The following is an 18,110-nucleotide window of genomic DNA, read 5'->3' on the forward strand; positions in this document are numbered from 1 at the left end:
TTCAGGATGACTGTGTTAATGCAGAAAAAGAAATATCAGCAGTCATCACGACATAAACACAAAATTGGTCATCATATCGTACACATTTTTTTAATGCTGATATTTGTATTGTTCATATCATGAGCACAAGAAGTCAAAAAAGAAAAGAGGTAACTCAGACAAATGCACTACACATTAATGAGCTCGAATGCCGGTAAACCAGAAATCTTAAACTACTATGTTGAATTTAGATTATTACAATCGTAAAATAGTTCTAAGGGTATCGGAGAGGTTTTGAATGGTTTGTTGTTCTTGTGCAGCTTGAATTTCTTGAAGAGGCATTTCTTCATAGCACCTGAAGAAAATATTTTGGAGATGTGAAGAAAATTCTTCAAGTTCAAAGAAAACGTAATCAAGTATGGAAAGGATATTACGAAAGCATACATCTTGTGGTAAGCTAATGCCTGGGCAAGATTCATCAGCGTTGGACTTGAAGTAAGCCTTTGATATACATTGGGAGGAAGGGGAACCTGGATACTACGCACATAAGCCACTCCAAACATGTTGAGTGTAATATGTCTTGAACACACACACACACACACACAGAGTAAACATTATGCATACGCGATATGCATAGGTAATTTGACTTCATGATCGTAACAACAATTTCAAATAAGGCAATAGCAAAAAGATTATTTGCATGGTATTGTTAGGAAGTGGCCTATATTCTCCTGTTATTAAATCAGTGAATTAAACTAAAGTTGTGAATTAAACTAAAGTTGTGAATTATTTGATAAAAGCATCACCATTTACAAATACAAAACATTAAATATAACATACTGGGGAGCAGAAAAATTGTAGTGCATTTGACACATTCACAGTTCCTAAACAATAGGTTTTTTAATGAGTAATTTTTGACAACCTCTTATAACATATGAGAATGGTAACGTTAAGTGCATCGCAAATAATATAGCAGTTTAGTATACGCGTGAGTCCAGAATAAATGCGTGAGTCGAGAATAAATGCTAACAAGATAGTATAGAACCAGGAAAACAGAGAGGACCTCATTTTGTCTGCTTCTACCCTTTTTAGGCTGGGCATCGCTGGAAAAAAGCTCTTGCATGGCTTCCATGGCTACGTTCCCACCATTGTCCCTCTGCCATCCTCCGAGCACGTTATCAGACAGAAGTGCAATGGGAGATATATCAGTTGCCCTCAGAAATGGAATTGGCACGGTGTTACCAGCAGAGTATATGGACCAAAGCTGTTGCAGATGTAATACCATTACTAAAGGAACTGAACACGGCATAATGATGTAACTTGAAAAGAAAACAATTAGAGCAACCACCAAAGTGACTGCTCAAAATTCAACCATCATAGAAGGGATGTTACTGAAGCTAATATTACGCAGAACAAGGCTTCCCAGATGAGAGGTTAAATCGAGAACAAATTCAAAGTTTCAATAATAAAATTCTGAACTAATTTATAAAGAGATAAAACCTGTTTAAAAACCATAATCATGACCTGTCCCTACCTGGAATAAAATATTTACTCTTGGCATTTGGAAAAATACACAAAAAAGAAAGGCACGACAAAGTTACAAAAAGCACATAATATGGAAGAATCAGTGAGTCTAAAGGTGAATGCTTGCAACTCCCATTTCTCAATGTTAGAAATATAGCAGTGGCTCAAACAAAGCTTCGTTTACTTCAGTAATAATAAGAGTCCACTATGAGCTGGTTCCCAAAAAAATGAGATTTCCATTATTTGATGCATTAAAGACAGGTTTCGAAGTCTGGGGTCAGAAATACCTTATCCAATGCTTTTCTACTGACGGCCTCACTAGTAAGTGAAGCATCATTCAAGCGATCACCTTTGCCAACCATTGCTTGGGGAATGCTATTGCCCTTAAGGTTTTGCTCAGGTGAGACAGATAAAGTCAGAGGTTCTTGTAATTCTTCAGTTGGGGTTCCTATATCGGTAGCGATGTCCATCCTGACAGGTTAACATGCATGAGTAGCATAAAATAAAATGTTACGCGCACAAGGAACCAAACTAATATTGCAGAAGAACTGTTCTAAAAATCGGCCTAGGCGGAAAGATGAACCGTCAAGAGATCAATAGAAACTAAAGATGAAATTCCTTGCGTCAGCGGACTCAGAGATAAGGCCGGCCCTCGATTCTGCCACTTCTTAGTTTCAAGACCATAGTGAGGTTAAGAAATTTCAATAAAACACATTATGTTAGACAAGTTTCCAGGAAACTGAAATTGCAATGCTGAAATATAAATTTTGTATGTTTAAATTATCATGTTTAAACATATTGCGATGAATGAGCTGATAAACCTTAAAAAAAATACAACCATTATGCTTCTATAGATTTGAAATGCGCCTCAGTATGCCTATGTCCAGAGTAAAAAGCTCCTCCCACAAGTGTGGCACATGAACCCTTTCACGTGCTCCTTGCTCATGGAGACAAAGGAATATCTTTTGGGGAACTGGAAATCTTATAAAATTTATAATGTGCACTAGTACTATTTTTTATTTATATTTTTATATGAAACGAATGCCATGGTACTATTATTCTGTCATCCATATATTCCTACCAATGCATGGACAAATATTCTTATCGGGTGATCTATTCAATACTGGAGTCAGACCTGCTATTAACGTGGGTATCTCATTTTCCCGAGTAGGGTCTGCAGCTCAAATTAAAGCCAAAGTTTTCATTAAAAAAATAAGAGCAATGAAAGAAGATCCAGGGGCAAGGGCAATATCAGATGAAGGCCCAGAAATCCCCCATATGGACATACACATATCACTTACTTCCCAGTCTCAAGCAAATGGCAATAAATATTTTAATTTGGTTGTAAGACTAAAACCTCGAGTCTAAGTTGATGTTCGTAAAACCACGCCAATCAAACAAATCCTACACCCGAAACATAAGGCAAGGACAAACATTTGGATTGATGATCATAAAAAGTACCGCCATCCCCATGGCGCATAACAGAACTTTAAACGAAGGTATTTCCACAATGAGATTCAGTTTTACAAAGAAGCTCAGTCGAGCAACACACACGCACAAGTGTAGGTAACTGAAAAGGAACAGAAAAGTGACAAAAAGTCCAATATAGGATATCGCGGTGTCATGATTGAAGAAATTGTGTGTGTGTGTGTGTGTGGATTTATTTATTTACTAATTCAGTAGAGTACCAAGGGTCGACTGCTTTATCTCCAAGCCCACTGACTGAAGGACTTCCAGTATGTCTTGTAAAAGCAGAGAATTCCAATGCTGCCGGAGTAGCCAATTTATCAATCTCAAGTTTATCATGAACAACCACAGTGCCATAATCACCTAGTCAAACATATTCAGATCAGTGCATTTTATAATACTACCACATCAAGCAGCCAACTTTAATGTCTAACAAAAGAAAAATAACAGTCCGAACACACAATTCAGTTAATATGAAATTTATATGGTTTTAAACTGGAAAAATAAATACCAGTGTACACGTAACCTGGTGATCGTGCAACCATACTTTTTCTATACTTTTTGTTAGTTAAATCAACTAGTACCAACTCAAACCCAAAAATGCTAAATACGAAGAGACTAAATTACGAGTCAAGTTTTTGGAACATGCCCGAAGGTCCCAAATTGTAAAGTCATGAAGTTCTACACTTGTATTCTACTCTAAAATGTAATAAAAATAAAATCATTTTTGGTAGAAGTTGTGCGGCATGATTACCTTCCATAGCTGATTGTACCTCATTGTATGGGTACTCTTTATCCTTTAAGCTAATAGCACGAGTAGTATGCTGATCATATTGGGGCCTAGATGGAACAGTACTAACAATGGCTTCATGAGAGGTTGGATTTTCTAGAGGCTGCAGCATTAGAAATAGCAAGCATACAATTAAGTAAATTACACGCTAGAAAATAGAAAATTAAGGATTTTTCCTCTTTCACGTTTTCAAAGAGAACGGAGTCGCTAGTTTTTTTAAAGCTACACTGAGAAATATGAACGAATAGACTTTGAATAAAATAGTACAGAAATAAACCATACACCATCTCTTGAAACTATCGTTCCTGATTCAATATCGTGAGCTTGCACAGCCATTGATGCTCTTATTTGCTTAGCCTTCTCAATCTTTGGCAGCATTGCCGAAGCTCCACTTTTACATTTTTCAATGAATTTGTGCTACAAGAGCAAAGGCAGTGAAAGAGAGATCTAAGTGAAGATAAATTCGACATTCATTCAAGCAAATAAAGGCCTATAGTTATAAACCTTACATAACGCCAAAACAATCCAGATTGTAATTTTTTCCTATAGCTTCACTGATTGCTATCTGTATCAGCATTCTCGTCAAATTCACATACTTTTTAAGAATTGAACTCAAAGAAGACACACTGGAGATAACATGCAAAATTTGAAATTTACAGTGGCTATATCATCCATCTGCACATAGCGTCGTGGATAAGAAGAAAACTCAATACTTACAATCACCAGGATTTCTCTACTATCAAGTATAATGTAGTGTAGTCGTGGAATTAGTTAATTTGTCACATAATAGACAGGAACCCTTTGATTCAAACATAGAACAAATTATATGTACAACTACAAGTCTTAGCTCACTAGAAAAGTTAATTCATACTGATACTCCTAATATAAACCTACATATAATTTATTCTATGTTTGAATTGTACACTTTTGCAGAAGCCTATATATTAGGAGTTTCACATTGAACTAACTTTTTTGGCGAAGATTTCAACGTGGAACAGTCGACGGATCTTAAAATTTATTCATTGGATTGTGTGAAGTTGAAACCAAATATATTATGAGTACCTTCAGCATCTCAGTTGCTGTAGGCCGAAGCCTCGTGTCTTTAGTAAGGCATTTTGCAATGAAGTCATGAAACACGAGTGACCTGCAATAGTAAGCTATTCAAGCTTCAACGGATATAAAAAAACTACAGGGAACAACACAGAAAAACAATTTAAATCAATTTCAATACATGAATACCTAGGAATAACCACTAATAAAATAGAATGCCCTCTTAATCTGTTAATCATTATAATTGCACGTTTGGCAGAAAATTGAAACTCATAAGTTTTTTCAATGTTGATTCTCAAAAATGAAATACTCGGAGTATAGCAAAGTTAAGCAACTGTTATAGGAAAATAGGAGACGAGCAGCCATATTCCTGAAAGTAATCTTTTCTAAGGAAAGGCAATTTTGGAAGTGGCCACCACTCTTTGGCTAATCAACATAACCAAAGAACAGGCATATAATACAGAATAAGTGAAAACAGCGGCCTCAAATATAAAAAATATTTCAGCATTTTAGCTTTATAATTTTCTGCAATAAGTCAGCGATGTGTGGTGAAAGTTTATAGGTAAAGATGCCACAAATTAAAAGAAATATCGGGACAAACCATTTTTCTTTATCCTCAAGCATTGGAGCAGGTTCGATGGAAATCATAAACAATACCTACCACAAATTTCAAAAATGTTAAACCACCAAATTTAGAACATCTTATCATAGAAAGAAGATAGTTGCAATAAAGGACACGTCCAGTCAGTTAAATACTAAAAAAGACGACTTTGGAATGCAAACCAGGCTCAATTATACAACCTTTTAACAGTGTCCACCTCAAGAATCAAGTAAATATTATTTGTGCAGGATAATTTACATTCAGAGGATAATCCAAAGTAGCCATTCACATTCTGCTAGTATTTTATTTTGTATAAGATGAAATCCGATGAGAGCAAAGGACAGTACATAATGACTATTGCTATTGCTTAATTTTCTAAGTTTCCAACCTCTTGGCATAATTAAATTGAACAATCTGCCTGCACAGTCCCTTATTCACAGCAATTCTATGTTTCAGTTATTTTCCTACAATGGCTATCGCAGTCTATCACAACTTCGGATTCTAGTCTGAGAATTTCCATCTTCATATGCATTAAATCTATGCAAATTTATCTCGGTGTTTCCTGGAGATTTATTTTTGTTGTCCCTTAAGCAAATGAGATTCAACCTGGATACTCAGAACTTCATATTTTGAATCTGAAATTGCAGCATGATGGTTCAACTCAAAATAAAAGTAAATCAGTCGGTTTGTAAATTTACCCTCATGGGATGTACAGTTGCTCTTGGAGGAAGACCCTGGAAAAAATGTCAAGGAACAACAAGATAGTAGTATTAATAACATTGACTTACTTCCAAAATAGGGGATAAAGTTGGCATTAAGTAAAACAAGAGAATATAGCTGTTCTTCAACTAGACAAATTGATAAGCATACCTCAGCCATTTCAATAGCAGAGACTCCAAGAGCCCATACATCTACCTGACAAAAATGAAATGTGAAATTTGAAAGCCAGCAACTACACATCCTTCTATTCAGAACATCATTTTAATTGTGATGTAGAATAAACATCAAATTAGTTGCTCCACTCAGTCAAAAATCATCAACAAACACAAATACCTTGCCGTCATAACGGCTTTCTTGGATAACTTCAGGAGCCATCCAATGAGGGGTGCCAATAAACTGAAAAAATATCAGGGGTATGCTAACATTAATAAGAAGATATCAACAAAAACACTTGTCTTCTAAAAATTGTGACAACAATGTTTCAATATTCACTCTTAGCCAAAAAATCGAAAGAGAAAGAGCCTCTTCAACAGCATTGACCATCATAATTTTTGTGAATTTTGTTTCAAAAATTAATTTTTTATGGTATTATAGTCTATATCAGGGAACAACATTAAAAGAGATTATGTAACAATTTAATAGGAATAAGTAAGGTATACCGTATTACGCTTGGACATGGTTCTTGTCAACTGCGCAGCAACACCAAAATCACCTGTAGATGTTAGTTGTCCTTAATTTCCATTGAAATAAACAGAGACCAGCACGCAACAAAGAAGTAAAAATATATTCGTCAAATTTATGAGCATTAATGCACTAATACAGTCATATTGAAGTTCATGATCAACAGTCCAACAAATTAGGATTGAAATTTATAAGGCTATCCAAAGGAGAAATATATGAATCTGGTTGATGTTTTTGCCAGAGACATATGCGTGAAGTGAAAATCTTAAGGCTTACCCAACTTGACCTCTCCCTGGTCAGTCAACAAAATATTACCGCCTTTAATATCTCTATGCACCTTGAAAATTGAATGCAGATAGGATAGACCCTGCACAATACAGAAATAATATGAGACCCAAAAAACATGTGGAACATTCCTAAATAACCACAACTACAGATCTTTGTTTTCTTTAATGGTGATGGGTACATGCATTTTCACTTTTTCAATCCAAAAGCAGCGCACTGATATGAAGAGCCAGGCAGAACCAACAGACGTATACAAGGACAAATTATACTAGGCATGCCAATTATTGTATGCATTAATACAGATGCCAAACTATTTGATATGCAAATGACCATTTATTTCTATCATTAAATGCAAAAATCCCATTGACCATCATATAAATAAATCATCAGTAACTTTAGTAACCAAATCTTATCAAATTCAAGGGCACCTTCAATGCTTCTCTGCAAATATAAGCTATTTGATACTCCTCGAGAGGATCATCAGTAACATTCATCAAGTCAGCAACGCTTCCACCCCCACAGTACTCCATCACTATCTGCCAACAAGTCCAATTTTGCAAACTCAAACGGTTAATCGAATTCACACTCAGTTGAAGGCTGGGGATAGTAGTAAAATACAAGAACTGAATCCAAGCAAACAACCAAAAAAACAAACAAACAACAAAACAAAACAAAGGGCCACGATTACTGCTCATCCTATGAGTATATTAAAAAAATACAATAGTCACGTATAATATTTGTCATACTCATACCCAAAGATATTCCTCTCCTTGGTAGCTCCCAAGATAGCGAACAACATTTGGATGACTACACTGCTGCAGCATCTCAATTTCACCTCGAATCTCTTCATAACCTTCCTCCTAATAACGAATCCTTTATATGTTTGAAAATAATTCACTAAAAAGATATCAGAGGCTGTAGCATAAACAATAAATTGAGTTCATACCCCTTCAGACAATGATATAACTTTGATAGCAACCAATTCTGAAGTTCTTATATCTCGAGCTTTATACACTGCTCCATATGAACCTTTCCCTGTTTGCCGGAATTTCTCCACAAGTCAGCCCAATTTCACCAGCCAATTTATAACAATGTGAAATGAGACGAAAAAAGAAAGACCGTGCAGAAAGTTCATATTCTGATTGTTTGGTGAATTACGTGGCCTAGATGAGGATTGTAATACTATGTTCATATTTTTCACTACCATCGCATGTTTAGTTCTGATTCAACATGAGTTACTTTGAAATTTATTCTGATCATTTCCTTATGTTTCATCTCTGTCAGTAGTTACTGCAGGGCTTATTACTGATCTAAATTTTAGCAACAGCCAGGTTAGCAGATAACAACACTGATTTATATTTCTTCTGGCATAAATAAATGCCTAAAAAGCATGATTTAAATCTGTCAATAAACATTCTGTAACCAATGATTCGTGCTTTTAGTTCATTCATATACTAATGCAATAACAGATTCACATTCCTTAAAAGATTATCTACACTCAAAACCAGGAAAAAGTTATGTATCAGCTATTACTTCTAGTTAAGCAGGATGTTCACATTTGACTCAACAACAGCAACACCAGTAGAAGTTTTGAGATAGAAAAAGAAATACCGCCACATAATTTAGCCAAGAAACAAGAACATATTCCGTATCAATAATATGGGGAAAAAAGGGTCAACTGGATGAAAAAAAACTAATTTCATTGATAGCAAGCAAACAAATTGAACTTAAACTCAATCTTTACCAAGTTCGTGGAGCAACTCGTACTTAGTAGAGGGGTCTTCCCTTGTCATGCTCTCTGGTATCGAGCTAGAGGACACGTACCCCTGGTGCCTCAGCTGTCTAATCCCTCCCCCAACACTTCCCTCGCCAACGCCCCGGCCACTCCCCCCAACACTATCGCCGCTACTTTTCCTCCTCCTGTCATATCCCATTACTCCCACCTTTTGCATACTCTCCACCGCCTTCCTCATTGTCTCACCTCCACCACCGCCACCCCTTCTCACCACCGTCCCCATTCCGTCCTCCATCTCATCCTCATCCCCATTTTCATCGTTTTCATCTCTCCCCCTAACCACAAATGTCGAAAAATCACCCGTACTCTCCTCTTCATCAACAGTTCTTCCTCTAGGGCTTCTCCTCTCCCTAAACGGCGTCACCGAGCTCCTCCCCTTTGCATAAGGCGAAGATACCTTCATATTTCTATCCGAAAAATTCGACATTCTTCTGTCAGTCTTCACAACCATCGTCCCAGAAATAGAGGCAGACGCGTCGTCATCATCGGACCCCATGATGTCATCCCCGCCTCCACCAAAGTCTTTGGGAAGTCGTTTCAACAGCGGAGGGAGTGAATCTTCCTCGTCCTCATTCGTATCATCTTTATATATCATTGTCGCATATATACCCGTTGAATCTGAGTCCGGTTTGGGATCTCTTGACGACACGTTGTCTCTGGAACCATCATGGATCACGATCGTAGAATAAGGGTCGGAATTCTTCGGTGGCGGGGGCTTCCCGGCTCGCCACGACCTGTGCGTGAACTCCATTGCTGATGTTTACTTCAACTCTGTTAGAGGGCGAGACGAGCAGAGCTGCAAGTTTTAAATTTTACTTGAGTCACCACGGATTTACTTTTTAAAAAACGTTAAACATAGCAAACAGCGATTTCTTTATCTTTTGGCAACTTCTGGTTTTACGAACAATTCATTAAGCTTCGCATCGAATCTACTCCTCCAACCCGCGACGAAGATTTGCCTCCAATCGTCTCGCCTCAGCGCTGATGCTCAAACCGTGATTGGAATCAACAGTTGGGGGCTTTCGTTTCCGTTTTCACCTCCGTTCTTCTTTTCTGGCTGGTAACGGAATTTGGTTTTTACGTTTTTTAAATATATACTTGTCCTGTAATTACTTGCGGGTGGATGTCAAACTTTTTGCGAAGTGTTGGTTAATTTGAGTTAATCGAGATTATGTGATTTTTCTGGATAAACACTATTTGTTTGTGGTCGTCCTTAGTCATTTCAAAGCAACCATTTTAGTCCCTAAACTTTAGAGATACATTGTTAAATAATGTTAAAACTTTAACGGCGATTCGGATCCCCTTTCAACCTATTCTCCTCTCAAATACAGCACATCGGTTCTTTCTCACTGCAGCCGCCACCGCCGTTTCTACGCGCGACCGCCGCCATTATCTTCCTCGGCAACCATAGTCATTTCTCTGTAAGATCATATTTTTCTGAGTTTTATGTTAACATAAAAATTCTTATGATATACGGTATACTATCAGTTTCTTTGCCACCTAATGGCAAATTTTCCAATACATTTATCAATGCATGTCCTTAATATTTGGTTACATTTAACATAATTTATTTACAATTTCTATTACTTCGTGTTAGTTAACAGCATCGTCAAAATTGGTTATTTTGTTTTGTTTTTTTTTTTTTAAAAAATTTTACGATAGGTTATTTTGTTTATGCCGTACCCTTTTTGTTACTTTACAGCATCCCTTTCTTTAAACTTAAAAATGTCTTGTCAGATTCGGGAAATTTTTATTAAGATGATTGGAGGTGCACTCGTAAGACTGAAGGGCTGGCAACAGACTGCTGTTGCAGTTGGATCAGCTGTAGGAGCATTGCTGGATCCTCGAAGGGCGGACTTGATTGCTGCATTAGGAGAGACCACTGGAAAGCATGCATTTGAGCGGGTCCTAGAGAGGATGAAGAGAAGCCCTGAAGGCAGGGTGAGCTTTTACTCATAGCTTGAGTGGCTAACAATGACGTATAACATTTAAGCGTTCAGTGTTCTTAATCTGGCCCTGTCACAGCGCGCAGTATTAGAACTCTTTTCATTATCGTCCCTAACTCATTATCAACTCTGATTCAAGAATTTGAATTTTTAACTTTTGTTCGCTCTGTAGTTTTAATATTCACGACTCGAGGGTTGCTGATTAAACATCAGAAAGTACATATTTTGTGAGTTGGAGCTGATTATTTGCATGTGGTCATGATTTTGATGTATCATTTTGTTGGTTAATGTGAGTTGGAGTTGAGTCTGTTTGCCAAAAGATGCCTATAACTGGCCATGGACACGGATGTTACGAAGATACAGACGTTCAGTTTGAAGTTGGTTTTCCTCATGATTTCCTGCAGTTGTCCCAATTTTGGCTGGTGGTACATGAAACTAGGCAATCTTGTTTGCAAATTTTGCATAGTCAGACTCATGATAATGGGAAGTTTGATGTGTAAACCATTGTCTGGAGAAGGTTCTTGTTTGAATTGGGTTTATATCGTCAAATATGATACTTGCAGGACTAAGTTATTTAATTTCGTGGTATATATTTTACCCATAATGTGGTGCTTTAGAATTTTGAGTGCAGGACAGGACAGGACAGGACAATACTGTTACTAATCGATTTTGTAAAAAAAAACTGGGAACTTGATGATTTTATATTCGAAAGGAGAATTGATTATTGACTTGTGTTATTTAGTTCAATGATATGGTTCAACAATCCATTTTGAATGTCATCATTTCACTCTATGTAAGAACCCACGACTCGTATTTCCCCTGCAGGCTATGCTATTGGAGCGCCCTCGTGTCATCTCTGCTAGTGTAAGACATACATGGGACCTTCCATCTAACACATTTGGTGCTGCATACGCAAAGTTTATGGGATCTCGGAGTTTCTCCCCAGATGATCGGCCACCAGTCCGGTTCATGGAAACTGAAGAGCTAGCATACGTTGCAACACGTGCTCGTGAGGTACACGATTTCTGGCACACCCTCTTTGACCTTCCTACCAATTTAATTGGCGAATCAGCATTGAAGGTTATTGAGTTCGAGCAAATGCTACTTCCAATGTGTGCTCTATCTGTCATTGGAGGCACAGCTAGATTCAGTGAGGGGCACAGGAAATTGTTTTATCGGCATTACTTCCCTTGGGCTATTAGAGCCGGCATGAGATCCACAGACTTGATGTGTGTATACTACGAGCGTCATTTTGAAGAAGACTTGGAAGACGTTCGTCGGAGATGGGGAATCAGTCCTGCTCCACGACCGAAGGCTATCTGAAATGTAAACTATAACATTGGTCTCCTTTCGCAACTTCTTGTCTAAAAAATGAATGGTTTCTCAACAGTTGAGAGAGTATTATCCAAGCCTATGTATACGACTTCCAATGCACTCTCACATCTAAGAACGAACAAATAGACCGAGAAGTTTAAAAGATATTAACGGGTGATCTATTAAGTCAATCTAACACATAACAATGAGTTTGAGCTCTAATGACATGTTAAGATCATGAACTTGAGTTTGATTTCACCTCAAAAGTTATCTCAAAGAGAGGTACACGATGCATTCCATTCAAATATCCTATGGTTAATTCAAATATCCTATGGTTAAAAGCTCGAGCTCAAATCAAGTATTTTCGAACAAATTCGAAGTTGAGTTCAATTTATTTTTTTCACCAGCATCAAGCATGTTCAAATTTGAGGCACTTTATAGACTAAAATAACTCGATATTTTATAGAATTGGCTAGTAAAAATATATATTTTTTCATAATCAAGGCTGAGTGCAGAGTGTCTGAGATACTAGAATTTGAATGGGGTAGCAGCTATTTGAATGGTATCTGAGCTATTTGAAATGGGTAGCTCCCTCACCTGCAGCCTTAAGGATAATGATTATTAGGCTATGCTATGACCTACACCGATGCTTGGGCTATGGCAAACAATATTCTTGTTCGTCATCGATGGCATATAACACTGAGGCAATGTTCGGTGCATGGGATGATATGGTTTGGGTTTTGTAATCACTCCTTGTGACCCCATCATGTCATACATCTTCAAATGCAAGGTAACTTGGATTGAATATATATTTTTTTTATATCATTATGCCCTTTCTCTCATCTTAACAAAATCCCAAGAAATCAAAAGCTTTGCACAAAATCTAATGTTCTCTGGTAATGCCGTCACTATGGAAGAGATGGGGGTTTACATCTAATCCAATACAGAACGTAATTTCGAACTCACTCATGGTGATACCCACAGCTACGAGTAAATTTACTTAAGGTTCTTATATAGGAAATTCACTCGGTCAGAGCGATTTCAGGTCACAAGAAGCTTGTGAAAAATCTTCTATTTTCGAAGCTGGAGGTGGAAGAGAAGTCCAGCGAAAGCATCTAAAAAATAGTAAAAGAAGACTTAGATATTTGGTCTAATAAGTTAGATTGAGGGGAAAAAAGAAAGTGAGAATGAATTTGCAAAAGGGCAACAATGGCGATCATCCAAGCCTATCTTGTTTGTAATCCTGATCTAACAAAAAAGATGTAAATTTGAAATAATGACCAGGTATTTTGGTCCTTATATCGAGAAATACAACGTTAATCTTGTACATCCGAGCTGTACCTGAGTGAAATTAACAGAATTGTTTTACAGAGTTTATCGCATCGGGGGTTGAGCATACAAGCTTGTGTGTTATTTGGCCAGAGACCATGCACATTGAAATCACCCCCATATACATGCGGCACAGCACACAACCACGTTTTACAGCACAAATCAAGAATAAACGTTTCCTCAAGATTTCAGGCGATCATATTTTATTTGCTGCCGCCACCAAATAGATATCCAAGAGTAGAACCTCCACCAGGAGCAGCCTGGACCTTTGTTGATGGCCAATCCTGCAACATATCAAATTAGGAATAAATGTAAGGTATTCTGTACATGTTGAAGAAAGTGTATCTGTAATGGAAAAAATATATCAAATGGCTCACGTAGCCCTTCTTTCATTAATTGAGACAAATCCTCCCTAGTTACAACCAGTAACAGCCTAACAGGCCAAGAAATCAAGAAATCAAGAAACAAGCCAAACGTGAACTCATATTCCTGGAGAGAGGTAAAAATAGGATGTCTGTTTGTACATTCTCGAAGAGAAGAGACCATTGAACAAATGATATGAGAAAAAAACAGGTCTCAAAGTCTCAGAAAACACAAGTATTTTTCAAACATGTCCCTTTATATATGCACCTTTTGTTTTCGGTTATCACAAAAAGAAATTAATCTGCACCTCATAACAATAGTTTGACGAGCTAGATCATACCGTGATGAATTGCAAATGTTGTCCACACCAGATCTAGAGTGCTTATTCATCGTGCTACTCTGAATGCCCGCGGGAATTTGCTTACTGTCATCCACAGGCTGATCAGCAGCATTAGGCTTTGGTGCATGTTCTTTATGTGAAGCCCGACTTTCAGTTGCAACATCTTTGGCATTATCCGGTGACGGTTTTGGCACCTCACCACTTCCAAACAAGTACCCAAGCGAGCTCTGTCCTCCACCACTGCTCACCCCACGACCCTTGTCATTTTTTCTTTGCAGGTTAATATGAGGCCTGTCAGGAAGCTCAAACATACTCAAAAAATATAACCCGTTTAGCCTGTATGCGGTGGGTATCAAATGTACAACAATTTAATCAAGAACCAAAAATTCAAAAAATGCCACTAAACTAATGCGAAAGCTAATATATATCATATAACTTGAAGATTCTCTTGTACTATAAATAGCCAATTTCGGAGTCATTTCAGGATATGGAATAAATATCACAGTTATCCCTCCTCAACCCTCTTGCCCCATAGTTATCATAGTTACTCCTTAGGAAAACCTGTTCTTAGAATAGTAACAATAATTTGAGGATAAATATGAGAAACACAACCCAATTTCCATGAAATTCCAATCGAATTACTCTGCTAAATTCGAGAAACAAAACTTTTAATTTTTGATAAAATTCCAATCGAAGTAGGCTGCTAAGTATGAGAAACAAAACCCATAGCACAGCATAGTATAAGAAAATTTCCTCAAACGGGCTATTTTCTTCCCCTAATATCAACACAATGAAAATTCAACCAATAGCGTGGCTTCGATTGTAAAGGGATTAGCTACAGAAAAACCAGATTCAACCCCCGATGGCTCAAGAGAAACGCAACAGATACTAAAATCAAAAGGAACGAATACGAATGGTTAAATATATTCAATACTTAAAAACAATCATGCATGTTTTAAAAAGAATCACACCATCTTCAAGGAAAAAGAAAAAAAGAAAAAGAAAAAAAGAAAAAGAAAAGAAAAAGAATCACTTTTCCCCATAACAATTTAAAAGATCTTTCAAAAGTAAAATTAAAAAAAATTAAAATTAGATGCATCAAAAAATCCAGCTCTATGAAACAGGCATCAAAGTACTCTTTGAAACCACCAATGCATCAAAAGGCATGTGGTAGATATATCGTTTAATAACAAGAAACAGAACACTGATATTTGTCATACATCCTGTCTGAATCTTAAACAGCTGAAAACCTACATAGGAATAAAAATTGTCCAAAATATGAGCCATTTTAACTTTCTATAGAGCGCTGTGTTTCCTGTTCTTGTTCGCTGGAAAGATCAAGTCCAAGCATGGATCCTGATGGGGAATGACCTAACACTCCGGCCGAGGTGGCCGACCACACATTTGTTTAAACAAGAGCCTACCTGAATACATCGACCGGTGAGATGAATAAAAAAATCAAAACCTATATTTAAGTTTCAATACACCAAAGTCCTCAAACCACCTTCTCAATCAACTCCACGACCATCTTCGGATTCGTTAGCTTTACCGTGCCACTTTCAAACAATAACATAAACCATCTCCATGCAGAAACTAGAGAAGAACAAACCTTAGATACCATTGCAACACTGGATCAAGTGCTCAACCCTGCCCAGTTCTTGAAGGCAATAAGTGATTCCATTTTTCTAAAGTTTCTCCGTCTCAAATTTGACACTCGCAGCTTCTTATGGTTCTCCATAAATGCTTGCTTATACCTCCACTTATCAACAAATATCTTCATTTCTTGAGATTTTTCAACTACTTGCATCACAGCATCAAAGAAACCACCCCTGACCAACGCGAATAAAAATGCATCAACCAAGCTATTATCTAACTTCAACCTTTTCTCCCCCTCGCCAAAAACCTTCCTCTTAACTTCATTCCAAAGCAACAAAACACTAAAATATTTCTCCATGGTGACATATCCATTAATGAGGGATAAATATGTCTGTTCATTCGGTTCAAACTGTAAGAAAATCATTCTCCTGAAGGTCCGCCTAGCATCTCCCATTCTACCGGCCTTACAGAAGGCGTGAATTATAGAATTCCAGTCATGTGTTCCCACTTCAACCCGAGGGTCCTGAACAACTTCATCCATGAAAGCAGCCATCAGCTCAGGCCTATGATGCTCTGTAAGACCTGTCATGATTGTCAAGTAACTGCCTTTCAACTCGCACACTCTTGATTCTCTCATGTCGCGGTATAGAGAAAATGCAGACCGAAAATCTTGGCAGGACATGGATGATTCGATTAAAGAATCATATGTAACAACATCCAATGGCAGTCCCAAGTTACAGATTTCGGAAACTAATTGTGCAGCTTCAGCTGTTCGTTTCTCTCTGGAATAAGCCTTCAGAATTGGTACATAGGCCCCAAGTCCAACGGAAGCTCCCTGCACGTTCATTTCATGGAGAATGCTCTGGGCCTTGTCCAATAAGCCAAGATTGACACAGGCAGTAATGACTCCATAACCTACAGACTTGTCCACTTCAAATGATGCAGGTTCCAACTTTTGAGATTCCACGACCAAATTCGCTAAACCTTTTAAATTCCCATTTTGCAAAAACCCTTCCACGATTTCATTACAGGTTCCTTCACTAAAACACTGTTCTTCCCCTTCTTTCAAATAGCGGAGAATAGTAGCCGATGCTGACTGGAGATCACCTGATTTCACATACCCACGAATCACATTATCAGAAAGAACCTTGTTATCAGATATACCAAACCTACCCATGAAACTATCCAACTCCATTACCTTCTCCTGAAGCCCCTTAAGAGCATACAAATACCCGAGAAATCCTAAAGTAAATTTGTCCGGCCTAACGCCCAAAACTGACATAGTTTCAATCACTTTCTCGGCATCACTTATAGATTCAAGCTCAAGACAGTAACATTCTAACACAGCGTTACACGCAACCAAATCAGGTTTCAATAAATTCAGCTTTTCATCGATAGAAATCCTACAACTCTCGTGGAAAACACTCAAAAAAGCAGCAAAGCTCCCGTTTTGCCTACAGATATCAACAAGAACAACGCCCCACATTTCGAAAGGCATGAAAAACCTGTTCTTGAGCATGTTTCTCACCAATGCAAAAGCAGGCGCGCCACTGTTGGCAATTTTCAGGGAATCCAAAAGGTTCTTCACACTTTCATGTTCTAACAATGAAGGATTCTTTTCCAACAAATAAACCACCAACGCAAATGCTCTCTTGATATTATGGGCATCAGATAGCGAAGACAGGTGGATAATTAACGAGTTGGTGAGCGACTTACTCGGAAAAGAAGAACAATTGGTGAAAGTCTTGAAAGCTTTCCAGGCCTCATCTGTGTAATGGTCGAAAAGGAATTGTTGAAGATTGGTCTCAAGATTGGATCTTTGAGCTTGTGAAAGGGAGTTTTCTTGAGGTTTTGAAAGGGTTGCTTGCGGTTGAGAAGTTGTTCTTCTCAGTGCAAAAATTGATGGTTGGAGGAAGGAATAGAGGCTTGGGATTTCTTGTTCCGATGAAAAGCTTCTTCTCGAAAGCAGACACGCGGCTCTTCTCCACATTTCTCTTCACCTCTGCCGCCGAAGGAAGCAGGCAGACCATGCCATTAATTTTCTCAGGGAAGCAATCTATTAGATTACTCCAAACATACACAAATGTACATATTTAAAAATTGTAATTATGTGGACGTGAAGCTGGAATAGCTCAGTTGGTTAGAGCGTGTGGCTGTTAACCACAAGGTCGGAGGTTCAAGCCCTCCTTCTAGCGTAATTCATTTTTCGAGATTCCGTCCATCTTTTTAAATAAGATAAGAGTTGTTATTAAATATATATATATCAAAACGTTGGCACTGTTTTTGCACTTATTTCGCTGCTAGTATTTTTTATACAATCTTCTTATAAA

The 18,110-nt window shown here is 37.7% G+C and overlaps 4 protein-coding genes, 1 long non-coding RNA gene and 1 other non-coding gene across 14 annotated transcripts; 2 read left to right on the forward strand and 4 right to left on the reverse strand.

Moving 5' to 3' along the window:
- Nucleotides 1-156: 156 nt before the first annotated feature.
- On the reverse strand, nt 157-9,643 carry LOC142556213 (serine/threonine-protein kinase 1-like). The gene is made up of 18 exons (XM_075667552.1): nt 8,842-9,643; nt 8,044-8,132; nt 7,850-7,957; nt 7,526-7,633; nt 7,089-7,179; nt 6,791-6,843; nt 6,465-6,527; nt 6,282-6,326; nt 6,110-6,145; nt 5,412-5,467; nt 4,823-4,904; nt 4,043-4,177; nt 3,725-3,863; nt 3,192-3,333; nt 1,791-1,974; nt 1,043-1,243; nt 424-509; nt 157-334 (listed from the first exon to the last, which is right to left on the reverse strand). The coding sequence occupies exons 1-18, from the start codon at nt 9,641-9,643 to the stop codon at nt 235-237; spliced, it is 2,520 nt and encodes an 839-aa protein (XP_075523667.1). The 3' UTR covers nt 157-234.
- Nucleotides 9,644-9,813: 170 nt separating this feature from the next.
- LOC142556216 (ubiquinone biosynthesis protein COQ4 homolog, mitochondrial) lies at nt 9,814-12,242 on the forward strand. 8 transcript variants are annotated; one of them, XM_075667558.1, is made up of 4 exons: nt 9,814-9,952; nt 10,224-10,313; nt 10,630-10,833; nt 11,664-12,242. In XM_075667558.1, the coding sequence occupies exons 3-4, from the start codon at nt 10,651-10,653 to the stop codon at nt 12,159-12,161; spliced, it is 681 nt and encodes a 226-aa protein (XP_075523673.1). In that variant the 5' UTR covers nt 9,814-9,952; nt 10,224-10,313; nt 10,630-10,650; the 3' UTR covers nt 12,162-12,242. The 8 variants fall into 8 exon arrangements, with proteins under 8 accessions (XP_075523673.1, XP_075523676.1, XP_075523693.1 ...); XM_075667561.1 differs by having other exon boundaries at nt 10,651-10,833; XM_075667578.1 differs by having other exon boundaries at nt 10,248-10,313.
- Nucleotides 11,139-11,657, reverse strand: LOC142556243 (uncharacterized). The gene is made up of 2 exons (XR_012822580.1): nt 11,473-11,657; nt 11,139-11,346 (listed from the first exon to the last, which is right to left on the reverse strand). It is a non-coding gene; the product is annotated as an uncharacterized LOC142556243 (long non-coding RNA).
- Nucleotides 12,243-13,376: 1,134 nt separating the features above from the next.
- Nucleotides 13,377-15,816, reverse strand: LOC142556258 (protein SPIRAL1-like 2). Of its 2 annotated transcripts, none has more exons than XM_075667649.1 (2): nt 14,152-15,816; nt 13,377-13,765 (listed from the first exon to the last, which is right to left on the reverse strand). In XM_075667649.1, the coding sequence occupies exons 1-2, from the start codon at nt 14,493-14,495 to the stop codon at nt 13,678-13,680; spliced, it is 432 nt and encodes a 143-aa protein (XP_075523764.1). In that variant the 5' UTR covers nt 14,496-15,816; the 3' UTR covers nt 13,377-13,677. The 2 variants fall into 2 exon arrangements, with proteins under 2 accessions (XP_075523764.1, XP_075523772.1); XM_075667657.1 differs by having other exon boundaries at nt 13,384-13,765; nt 14,185-15,816.
- On the reverse strand, nt 14,336-17,836 carry LOC142556248 (pentatricopeptide repeat-containing protein At1g69290-like). The gene is made up of 2 exons (XM_075667636.1): nt 15,794-17,836; nt 14,336-14,475 (listed from the first exon to the last, which is right to left on the reverse strand). The coding sequence occupies exon 1, from the start codon at nt 17,768-17,770 to the stop codon at nt 15,818-15,820; it is 1,953 nt and encodes a 650-aa protein (XP_075523751.1). The 5' UTR covers nt 17,771-17,836; the 3' UTR covers nt 14,336-14,475; nt 15,794-15,817.
- A 65-nt stretch (nt 17,837-17,901) lies between these two features.
- Nucleotides 17,902-17,975, forward strand: TRNAN-GUU (transfer RNA asparagine (anticodon GUU)). Its single transcript has one exon. It is a non-coding gene; the product is annotated as a tRNA-Asn (tRNA).
- The last annotated feature ends 135 nt before the right edge of the window (nt 17,976-18,110 follow it).

Source organism: Primulina tabacum, chromosome 1, assembly GCF_025594145.1.
Source record: "Primulina tabacum isolate GXHZ01 chromosome 1, ASM2559414v2, whole genome shotgun sequence".
Lineage (NCBI taxonomy): Eukaryota > Viridiplantae > Streptophyta > Magnoliopsida > Lamiales > Gesneriaceae > Primulina > Primulina tabacum.